General features: G+C 52.3%; 2 protein-coding genes across 2 annotated transcripts; one reads left to right on the plus strand and one right to left on the minus strand.

Annotated features, from left to right (window-relative positions):
- Nucleotides 1-5188: 5188 nt before the first annotated feature.
- MAM_03840 (C6 zinc finger domain-containing protein) lies at nucleotides 5189-7329 on the plus strand (the record flags this gene model as incomplete). The annotated part of the gene is made up of 4 exons (XM_040822639.1): nucleotides 5189-5847; nucleotides 5914-5921; nucleotides 6595-6948; nucleotides 7007-7329. The coding sequence occupies 4 exons, from the start codon at nucleotides 5189-5191 to the stop codon at nucleotides 7327-7329; spliced, it is 1344 nt and encodes a 447-aa protein (XP_040679145.1).
- A 1215-nt stretch (nucleotides 7330-8544) lies between these two features.
- Nucleotides 8545-9724, minus strand: MAM_03841 (uncharacterized protein; the record flags this gene model as incomplete). The annotated part of the gene is made up of 2 exons (XM_040822640.1): nucleotides 8545-8714; nucleotides 9049-9724. The coding sequence occupies 2 exons, from the start codon at nucleotides 9722-9724 to the stop codon at nucleotides 8545-8547; spliced, it is 846 nt and encodes a 281-aa protein (XP_040679146.1).
- Nucleotides 9725-11561: the final 1837 nt, after the last annotated feature.

Below are 11561 nucleotides of genomic sequence, written 5' to 3' on the forward strand. Positions count from 1 at the left end.
GCAGCTAACGAACGCATCGGAGTGGACTCCGGTCAACGAACTTGTCTTGCTCGTGCATCGTAGGACCGAGTCGTGGAGGCTTTCTCTGTCGCGCCGCCCAAATTGATTTTCTGCTGCAAGGCCCGTGAGAGGTCGAGGATCAAGGGTCCAGATTAGACGAACGCCACGCCAAGTGAGACCAGCCACCTAAATGAAGCTATGACGGCAACACGTTGACTGGGTCAGTGCGCCCAATGTGGTTGCTCCCAGTTCTACAGCAACCATATTGCACAAGAAGGACTGTCTGTGTCTCACTCGTTTTGTTTGGGAAGCCACCCGTTGAAACGATATCTGCTGCCGGAGCCGCAAGTTGAGTTGCAGAGCAAAGTGGATGCGCTCCCCAATAATTGAGCCCAGAATGGCCCAATCCGAAAGAACAATAGGCATCGAGCAGGCCAGTCGTCGTTACGGAGGAGTTGTCGTACGGAACATTGTATTCTGTGGGTATGTTATTACTCCGTACACTACACGGGCTTAGATCGGCAGTATGCCCCGTGCGGGCTACAACTTTCCGAACCTACTGCGTACTAGCAATTGTGGCCGACCATTTTAGCCTTGGGAGGAGAAGAGTGGAGGCCATTATCCGGCCCCATCCACGTCGTCTGGTGCGCGCTCGTCACAATAGCTGGGAACGGACCTGTGCCGTTCGCTCTCGGGGCCGAGTTTTGCACGACAAAGACTGAAATAGAGCCTCGAGCTATCAAGGCAAAATCGAGGCCATTGCAGATCGGACTGCGGCAAGATGCCAGATTTTGATGATGCTGACTGAAGTGCCTGCATTCAAGCAGCTTCGGGCCCAGTCAGCAGTCACGTAAAGAAGTGTGTAATAAATTATGGACACGCGTCCCTGCCAGTGTGCCACCTACGTTGGATGTCCTTTTGCCGAGCAAGGGTGCCAGAGCGCATGCCAGCGCGCTCTTTGGGAAGGAGCATGCAGGACCGCTTGCCACCGCAGGGCAAGGACCTGGGAGACCTGGGAGCCCATTTCCTACCCACCTACTCCGTACTTGTATTTTCCAGCGAGGTTGTTTTGTTCCTTCTTATTACTTTCTCTCTCCAAGACGAGATCCCAATTACTCCACACAATCCAAGATATCATCTCCTGCCACACAATGCCTTGTCGTACAGTCAGTTCCACACTCTTCGACTCCTTGCCTCGGTCCAGTTGCGTAAAGTACACATACATGCACAATACCAAATATGCTAGCTACACCATCGTCCTGTCACTTGTAACCCGCAACCTCAGACCAACTAACAACTACCTAGGTACCCAGGTAGTTCTTACTTTTTGCAGCGGCCAGCACTCCGTTTATTCCTGCATGGATGATGGGTGGTGCGACGGAGAAGCCTGGGCATTGTGGATTTGCACAGCGTGAGGGTTGGAGATCTGGTGACGGTAATTGCAAAACAAGACCAAAACTTGGTATACTCCACGAAGTTGATACGAGCATCGCCACCAACACGGTATCGACCTACCCAAGGGCGCAGATGCTGCCTTGCCATTGCATCATTCGATCTTGACAAGATCTCAATTGCAGATGACGGGTCAAGTGAGGCCCAAAGGCAACGAGCGGCATCAACACTCGAGTCAGCGACTGACTCTCACACCCGTAACGCATACGGAATACGTTCTCTTCCGGCTTCCACGTTGATAATGGCAGTAGCCGTTGCCCACCACCAATGTCCCTTTTCATCCCTGTCTGGCGCCTTGCCTCATGGTGGCCAAGCCCGTTGTCATGCTGCTGAGCTGGGGTCCTGTCGCCGGGGTATTTCACCCAACCAGACTCCCTCGCCGCGGACCACGAAATGGTCCGTTCTTGCAGCTTTTTCGTTTTCTGCTGAACTTGGGACGCCTCGCCGGATCTTAAAAAAACAAGGGGTGGGCCCTGGCTCCCGTCTTCGGGGCAGCTTGTGGGTCTGTGGGTTGTTGAACCCAAGTGGACTGTGGACAGTATCACCGCTACACCACCTGAAGCGATGTCCGCGTCTGCTACACATCCACCGACACGGGACATGAGTCGGGACCTCCTCCCGTTGGATTGCCGTGGCTGGAGATCTGCGATCGAGTATTCTCTACGGCATGGAGATCTGTCTCCCATTTTAGACCCTGTTTAGAAGCTGCATATTCGCCCATTTTAGCATACCTCTACTGTTGTACTTTGAGCCTCAGTACAGGAGACTTGGCCATGACGAGAGTACCAGGCACGGACCGGTTACGGAGCGGTAACGGCATGCACCAACTATTCTCACTCCGCATGAGGTACATGACACAGGGAAGAACTGAAAGGCCTTTGAAAGGCCCATTCCGTTGATTAATGTCGGACCGACATAATCACTCCCAAGAAGTTGGCAAACAAGAGTACTGCACTGCTGAACAGGCCCGGGTCATTGCATGTAGCCCAGCCGGCGGCCTCGCCTTCGTCGTCCCTCCCTCCCCTGATGAGCTTCGTCTATTTTTGACAATCTTGCCGACGCTAGTGGACCCTGAGCAGTGATTTTTCAGCTTTGATCGGAAGGATTGCAGGCCCAAATGTATCCCTGAATAATATGGGTTTAATCTTCAAAGATCGACTCGACTCGGGCAGTACTGATCTCGGAGTACTTCACGAATAAAACTCTAATCCGACTTCTAGTACTCTGCCGGTTCCACTTGCGACTGGCCTGTGGCATTACGAGCCACATGTGTCCCTCATGACATTTGGTTTGCTAGCCCTTCCTATCAATACATATACCGTTGCGGAGGGCTGGCGCTCTGCGTGGTCGTTATTGTCGGCTCGAGGATCTTTCTTCTAAAAGTCTTTGTCTCGTCTCATTTTCTTTCCTTGATTGGCTTATTTCCATTTTGGCCTTCATCACTCTGTTGTGCGGTCAACAGCGCTAGATTTGAGATGTGGCGCCAAACGTGCGTAACAACAATCTGCAGAGTCAAGTTGGATACTCCGTACCAGAGCCTATCTTGCCATCCCCACCGGCTAGCTCCCATGCCATGGCTCGTTCGATTGGCAATTGGGTCAACGGACAAGCTGCCTCGGAGTTCCAACGCAACGGGATCTGGCCCTGGATGCTCTGCCTCCATGGCTGTTTTGCGGAGCACAGGTCCCCATTGCCAATGTGGTGCTAATAAGCCGAGATTTCTGTACAGGACTAGGACTGCCTGCCCCAAACGCACGCACCCAGCGGTTGGACTCGAAATCCATGTTCGCTTTCACGGTTCCCTGTGGCGCTGAAACCGCCAGCTAAGGTTCTTTTAAGGGTTCGCCGCGTCGCCAAAACCCGAGTGCGTGCCTACGTGGCTGATACATCGTGCAAAGGAACAGGAACCGTCAGGGAACATAGACCACGACAGAGTACAACCGTGCCACCGTTTCCAAACTAGCCGGCCAGTGCATCCTCCTTCGCTCGCCTCTTGGCTATCACACCCCCTTCTCAGCAGTCTACGAATGCTTCCTATCCCTGTCCTCCATGTGTCCAGTATGCCCATCCAAAAATGGCTCGCAACAAGTATTGAGTTGCTACTTACTGAAAGCTCTCCAGCACAGCACCGGCAGCGTCGTGGTATTCCCGATCCCTCCAATCACAGCGTCTTCCAGAAACAAGCTCCCTCTCTAATACCGCTGTTCTCCATTCATCTCCTTCTCTCCACTCGTATTGGGTTGGGTCTCGCGATGTTGAAGCAATGTCATGAGTCGTCTGTCCCCTGCCACGCGCGCACACACACCACACGCAACACACGCACACACGCTCCTTTGGTAGAGCAAGCAAAGTATGTACGCACATACGGAGTAGCAGTAGCTCTTTTGTGGCTTTCTTCCCACGCCGTCTGTAACTTCCCAAAACTCCTTCGGGTGGGGGACACGAGCTGCGTTGAGTCTTGACCTCCGGCTGCCGAACTGACACGGTACGGCTGGAGGCAAGACATGGCACCCCCCCCTTCTCTCTCTCCTCCCCACCCCTACCGACTCGATCTACATGTAGTAATTTGTATCTTGTGCTCGTTTCCGGCCTCGTACTCCCCAATTATAAGATGTCTTGAGAGTGTTTATTACAGATCACAAATCTTACACAAAGAAAGCAGAGGCGCCGAGGGCAGTGAAGACGCATAGTATTCGAATCCGCCGTGGAAGGCTTAATTTGAGACACGCGGATATCGAGATATTGTACGGACTACTACGGAGTATGTGAGATGCATTTGGCAGGGAAACAATTCATCCATTTATTGACGTAACGCCCCGGTGTCGTCGAATGCTATTGAGCAGTGGTATAATCCTTCATATGGTACGTTGATTCAACCGCCTAAGCTAGGGTTGTCCCCGAAACCCTGCTTGCCAACCCCCAGCATCCCCTGCCTCTTTCTCTCTTTTTACCTCCAAGCTCCATCAGGTCTGCCAGTCGCACAAAAACCTGACCCTGAGCCGCCGATCAGCTTTGACTCCCGAGCTGTCGCGCTGTCTCTTCAAGCCCTGAACCTGGTTGGTCCTTTAGTCAACTAGCCATTCTCTGACGGCATAAACCTTGCCTACGGTCCTCTGGATGTTTGTCGCGCCAGACAGAGGTGCTACAACCACTTTCCAGGGCTCTGTTGCCAGCTCGACATCGATTACTCCAACGCTGCCCAGGATTCGTATCACTGTTCTGATATTTCTTCCTTTTGGGTATCACCGTTCTGCACTCCGTTTCACACCAGCTGCCCTGGGTTGAGTCTGTCCATGTCATATGAACTCTAGCCATCGTAGTCCAGGACCTCTCGCTCAGCAGCATTCACCACTAAGAAGAGGCATATCATCTTTTGGTGACAGCCGATTACTGGCGATTGTGGCGTGGGTCTAGGAAGCCTCTTTGTCCTTGTAAACTTTGCCGAGGCACCACCACCACACCGATTGTCATAGACATCCGCATCTACCATATCGTCTTGGTCGTCACCAACAGCAGCCTGGCGTCCGTACCCAGGACTCGGCTCGAGCGACTGGTTTCTGAGGCCTTGAGGACACGCGCGGTGTCATATATCGCCATTCCGTTGGGTAGCGCGCCCAAGCAACAACCAACAACCGACAAACCACGCAAAGATATCGGGCCAGGTTCACGAGAGGGTTTCGAGGTCCCAAGACCACAAGTCCCGTCGTCGAAGAGAGAAACCAGGAACGCTGCTTCCATGCTGTCCACAAGCCGCTCCCTAGACACATCTTCATCGCCTCTGAGCCCTCACCCTAGTCTACTCCTCCTAGACTACGGCCGCGACCACAAGTTGGCTTGGGACACCAAAAGTGCAAAGGCAGAGATATCTGCTCGCGCACCGGCGTATCCCTCCCCACCCATGTCAGGGTCTCCTTCTCTGCCGCCAAAGGACCCTCGAAGTTTCCATGGTCGAAGTGAGGGCTTGGGCGGTTACTCTACAACCAGCTTACAAGATGCATATCGAACAACTTCGGCGCAGAACCGACCAGTAGATCAGCGGTTACAACTTCCGCCGCCGCGGCGGCCACCACCGCAACACCACCCTCGCATGTCTGTACAGTACCAGAAAGAATCAAATACGGAATCCGCCTATGGATACCAGGCATCAGAGGGCCATTCCATACAGACGGCGGCCTTGTACTCGTCACGAGGTCCCCCTGGCATCAACAGGGCACGACATCAACATCCTCAACCGTACGGCTCAGCGATAGCTGGAACCGGTACTGCGAGCCAGCAGTCAACAGAGGGCGGGCCAAGCTCGACGGAAAACCAATCCATGAGCTCTCCCAAGTCCCAGCGCAAAACTAAAGGTCACGTCGCCTCAGCTTGTGTCCCATGCAAAAGGGCCCATCTCCGGTGAGTCTTGTCTGCCCATGAGCCCGTGCTTCCCTGGCCGCCACGAATTGTTTTAACGCTCTGCAGGTGCGACGGTATGTGATTTCGGCATTTTCATCCATCTCGTTACTAAGTTCATCGCTTTGATAAAGTTATCTTCCCAAGGTCTGCACACACATCCAGTACCGGGCCCCCGCGGCTACGAGTTGTGGCCAAGGAGTTGGCCATGCGTTTCTGAGAAATCACCAAGTCGGTGGAAGAGACCGCAGCGGATCGCAGCATGCTCCGTTCTGCTAGACCAAGGAAAGAAATGGTGTTGCATAAAACACATGGCCCAGCCCAGTCGCAGCGCGGAATCTGCAACCCGGAGCAGTGGGGAGCCCTATAAGTGAAGAATTGTCTGTTTGAAAATCATTCCACGGCTGACTTTATAAATAGCACAGCGGCCGTGTTCTCGGTGTATAAGCAACGGAAAAGAAGATGCCTGTGTTGACGTACAGCATAAAAAACGTGGGAGGCCTCGATTACGAGATGATAGAAATGCACGGTTCGACCCTATGCGACCGTCTCACTCCCGGGAGGTGTCTCCCGGACGCCCCTTGAGCATTTATCCCTCCACCGGTACTGTCCCTTCTTTGTTCGATGACCCTTACCCGAGGTACCCGTCATTTCGGCAGCCAGAGATGTCAGCCAGTAGCAGCTTTTCAGCGAGGCCTGGTGGACGAGTATCATCGTCGGATCCGAATAGCTATAACGCTTCTCTGTCAGCGAGGCCTAGATTACCGGAGCCCGTTGCCTACTTGAACATGAGCCTCGAATTTGTCAAAGGGTCTGCAACGTTCTGGGACGCAGCTGGTTTGCCAAACATGGCTGGACGCAACTTGGGGGAAGTAGTCTTGCCAGCCGAGCTTGAAAAGGTGTCACAAATTCAAACCCATTTCAACAGCGAGCAGAAGAGACGGGAGCCCAATTATCTACCTCCAATACTAGGCCACGGATCTCAGAGTATCTACCGCCTTGGATTTACTGTTGAAGACTTTGGGCGATTTCCGCTGAACTTCCACGATCATTTGGCATTTGTGGGCGCAAACGGCTATGCCCGACCAATGGCAGTTCGTGCCGGTCTTGCCAAAGAAGGGTCCTTTTACTTTATAGTCTTGCTACTGAACATTCCGGCCAGACAACCGCAGATATCACCTACTCCGAACCTTCACGGAGCGCAACCCAGCGTCGCGTATAAACGACGCAGTCCAGAGACCTTATTCACCCGGCGTCCACCCTTTGACCCCGTCCGAAGCCGATCCAATGACAGTCTATATACGGCCAATTTGGCTGCAGAATCATCCAAGCACTCCCGAAGACCCGCGGGTTTTACGGAACAGGGATCAAATCCAGCAGGCCGACAATATGAAGGGGCAACGGAGCGGCAACCCCATAGCGGACGGCCATATCCAGCTTCTCAACAAGAAGCGGCTGCGCAAAGTCATGCAAGCCTACAACTAGGCCTCCAGCTGCCCCCCATACGGTCCCGAACGGAGCAAGCATCGTTTAGTGAATCAGCAGCTTGGAACCGCGGCGAACGGCCAAGCCGTGTCGACATAGGGGTCTTGATAGACAGACCAGACGATCATTCCACGCGCTTTCGAGATGAACGTCGCCCATGAAAAATACCTCAACAAGGAAAATCTGGGCCAAATCGGGGCCCGAGTTCAAGAAAGAGCTCACAGCGTAGCTAATAGCCCGTCAACTACTGGCCCTAGAGCTTGTATGGAGTTGTGAGAATTAAAAAAATTTTACCTTGATTTTTGAATCTTGCAAGCCAGCCCGAATTGATGCTCACCGGGCCAGAGTCGGCTTACATTGCCTCGTGGACAGGTATTCAAACTGGCCAACTCTGGAGCATATGTGACGAGAGGGTTTTTTTTTTTTTTCTATTCTTCCTTTCTTTTCTCAGGCCATGTTTCGAACGATTACCCACGAATTCATGTATGCTGATCTGGATTCAGACTGCAGCATGCAGCCTGTTCGTGTTCGGGCAGAGAGACTCGGAGAGGCTTGCCTTGCCTCCCATCCATGCGGCCGACCGCCGCAGGCGATCGAACAAACAGCCACAGTCTGTCTGTCATGTTCTGGAGACAAGGTGACAGCCCGCCGCAAGTGGTTGCTCGTTGTTGGCTCCTAACTTACTTACTCAAGTACTTATTCCCATTTCCTGCCCAGTGACTCCTGAGCACCGGGGGACAAGGGACAATTGCTCTGAATCCTGATGCCCGACTTTCTAACTGGGAATTGCTACACGGGCATGACACTTTGGCTACACGGGCATGACTCTTACACGGGCATGACTTTTACCACTTCTGATTGGTCGCATACTTTCTTGGCCCCACAGATACTTCCTCGGAAAGGCGGTGTAGCCAACTTCACTAACAAGCTCCTACATCACCATGAATTGCAGTCACTTATCGTTGTGGGCGCGATTGGTCTTCTGCTATCTTGCAAGCCTGCATTTCGGATTAAACTACCGTCCTTGTACTGTTAGCCAGTAACTGTCAAATACTGGCAAAAGACGTGATGTGGTCTACTTAATTTATTGCCTCACAACGATACAATCTGGATCTTCGTCATCACTCTTAGCCAGTTCCCATTGACTCCTTGTCCTGCGAATGTTTCGTTGCGTCCTCCGTCCACTGTACCGCACGCCTGTCGTATTCCCAGCATTTAGGACTTTAGAAGGTCTACCTGGCCCTTGCTGGGCTGAGATGCCAATTTGGCCACCAGTTTGTGTGATGGTTTCTCGAGTAGCTTTATGCACTCTCCTAGCAAGAGTTGGCTTATTGAGACTTCCTGGCGGTCGACCTCGTCGCCCACTTGGTTGATTATCAGATCGGCTACTTGATGTAATAGCTAGGCTTTCTGGGATAACCTGCGCTGTATTCTTTGGCCTTCCACGTAGTGCAGTGGCAACTTTCGGGTCAAGAATTCGTCGGTATGGATCTTGAGATGCCGATTCCCGTAGTCGCCAGCGTGGGTGGACCTCCCATTTAGTGAAACGTGTGTCAGAATCTAGCTTTGCGTAGACTTTATGATAGCATGGGATTCCCAGCTCAATAGAGACCGTACAGTCGTCGTCGCAAAGTCCAATAGAGTGTATCATATCCTGCATTGCCTCGACGAGTCACATTAAAACAACGCCTTGGTAAGTATGAGGAATCTTATCACTACTCGACCGATCTTCGATCAGATGCTTATCTGTAGTGCTCAACCCGCCATCCGCCTGTGAGGGAATGTCTTCACTGTCACTAGCGCTAGGGCTAGTAGTACTGTCCTCACGTTGGCCCGTCCACCTAGTCTTCGATTTAAGCAAAACGTTTGAAAGGATATGATGAATACAAAGCTGTTGCTGTGCATTTGGAAACTGATCATTAACGGCAGCTTTCATAGCCTTGTCGAAGTCTGTGATGATGACATCTGGTTCCCTGAGTGAGTGTTTTGTAATGAGCTTGCGAACACTCTCTGCAAGGAATTGGAACCCCTCCCTCCTCTCGTTATCTATTAAGCCAAATGCAGCATTGAACACAGTTCCAAGACAGGTTTGGCCAGTAGCCTGGAATAAAGGAAGCTTGAAGCGATTAGTGTTATATGTGTTATCAAAGCTAATAACCTCGGGGAAGCGCTTCCACATCTGTAGACAGTACGGAAAGGTCCAGACAAGACCAAGCAGTCTATCTGGATCATCATCGGCCCATTTCGCGATGTATGGGATCTTCTTCTCATCAAAGAGTTTGATCAATGCCGCAGTAGGTGTATAGCCATTTAGCTTCTCTCGGTTAATGAACGAACGGGCATTATAGATATCCTTCCGCAGGAGTGTTGTATCGGGGAATTGCTCCTCAACCATAGCAGCTACATCACTGGCTCGAATACCCGCGCGACGGCTTGCTGACTCGATGGTTGCTTTAACTGGTGTAGTAAGGCGGCGGTGGGAAACATGCGCAGATGGCGTAATACTCCGTTCATGGTTATGCTGGTGATGTTTCGGGTCTCTATGTTGTCGAAGAAGCCACTTGCCTTCCTCTAGGGCTTCAGCAATTATCATCCATTTGCAATCACACTTCCGAGACCTTCGGGTTCGAAGACCAGAACCCCCCGAGGCCCGAGATTGTCCAAACCGGTCGCATTGAATGGAGTACCTAATCAACCGTCCCTTATAGGAATATTTATTCCGCCGAATAATACCAAATCCGTTCTCCTTTGCAAATGCGTTGGTTGTTTTAAAAAGAACTTCGGCCGAGGGCGCTGGGTCGCCAGGGATTATTGGGTTCGGAATTGGCTCCGGGGCGGGAGATAGAGACTGTCGCATAGGCGAGGAACTAATATTTTCGGGCGTCGGTGATATTCGAGGAGGTTGTGTGGGTGACCTACGAGGTGGAGAGTACGGTGGAGGAGAGTCATATGCTTCGAAACTTAATGGTGACCATCCCCATCTCTCTCGCCAAGCTTGTACACGTTCGTATGATCGAGCAAGGTCTACAGTTAGCCTTCGACCTTCGCCGGTAACCTCTCGTACTATGCGCATTGCGGACTCGAACTCGGCTCTTGTCCTTGTTGGGAGATGCTGGGCGGATGGGGGTGATTCGGGAGGTTCAGAGGCGAATGGATCAAATTCTGGGCCTGGTATAAGCGCTCTGACTCGCTGGCTCCATCTTTTTCCACGGAAGAAGTCATTTTGAAGATATATCTCATAGTCAGATCGAAGGCCCCATGCAGGCTCATGGCGGCCCTGTGAACCATGGGGGTGTGGGAGACTTGAAAGTGTTTGCGGGAAAGAGGCGAACAGGTTATCGAGTGCATTTTCGTCCCCGAGGCCGTAGAACTGACCGATACTCGTAGCAGAGCTACTCGCGGATTGTGGTCGGTCTTCAACTGTGGAAGGACTAGATCTGCGTCGCCGACTGGATTTGTGTCGCTTTCCTCTTTGTGATTGATCACTGGGACTAGGGCTCCGCGACCTGCGAGGAGGTGTGCGAGGCAAAGACATTGACGTCTTGAGAAGAGAACAAGATTGTAGTGAAAGAATTGGTCGCTATCTCTACAGCATAGGGTGCCGTATTATGGTTTATTAAAAGCTACGAAAATGAAGAAAGCAAGCTCGAGGGGGTCGCCCCGACTGCGCGACCACTGGGTTGCTGCGTAGTAGCTTAGCCGAAATGAAGTAATTTACACAGAAGCAAGGTTAAAATGGCCCAGGTACTTGCGGCTGAGGTGGCAGAATCCAGCGTCGTTAACAGAGACAATGCGACCAATCAGAAGTGGTAAAAGTCATGCCCGTGTAAGAGTCATGCCCGTGTAGCCAAAGTGTCATGCCCGTGTAGCAATTCCCTTCTAACTACGCCGTACGTCCCATACGCAGCAGTGTCTGGAATCTGAACCCCACCCCCAGCCCCGAGGCGCATGGCCGGCGGTCACGTGCACCCGTGCAAGCCTCGTGTCTCTGCAAGGTTCCCACTGCGGCACTGCCTGCTCGCCCCCACCAGCTTGCTTTCTTTTCAACCAGAACGTTTGCGAACCCCACCCCTCGGGTTTTGGTCAAGTCCCCTCCGTCTCTTGACGCGAGCGTTGCCCTGATTGAAACTCTGGTCTTTCTCCTGCCTGTGGGAATTGTGGCTGCGCCGGAGAATTCAAGTCGTCTTCCTGTCCACCTTGCCGCATCCCGAGAAACTGTGCGGGCCGCAGCT

Source organism: Metarhizium album (genome assembly GCF_000804445.1).
Source record: "Metarhizium album ARSEF 1941 chromosome Unknown scaffold_8, whole genome shotgun sequence".
Lineage (NCBI taxonomy): Eukaryota > Fungi > Ascomycota > Sordariomycetes > Hypocreales > Clavicipitaceae > Metarhizium > Metarhizium album.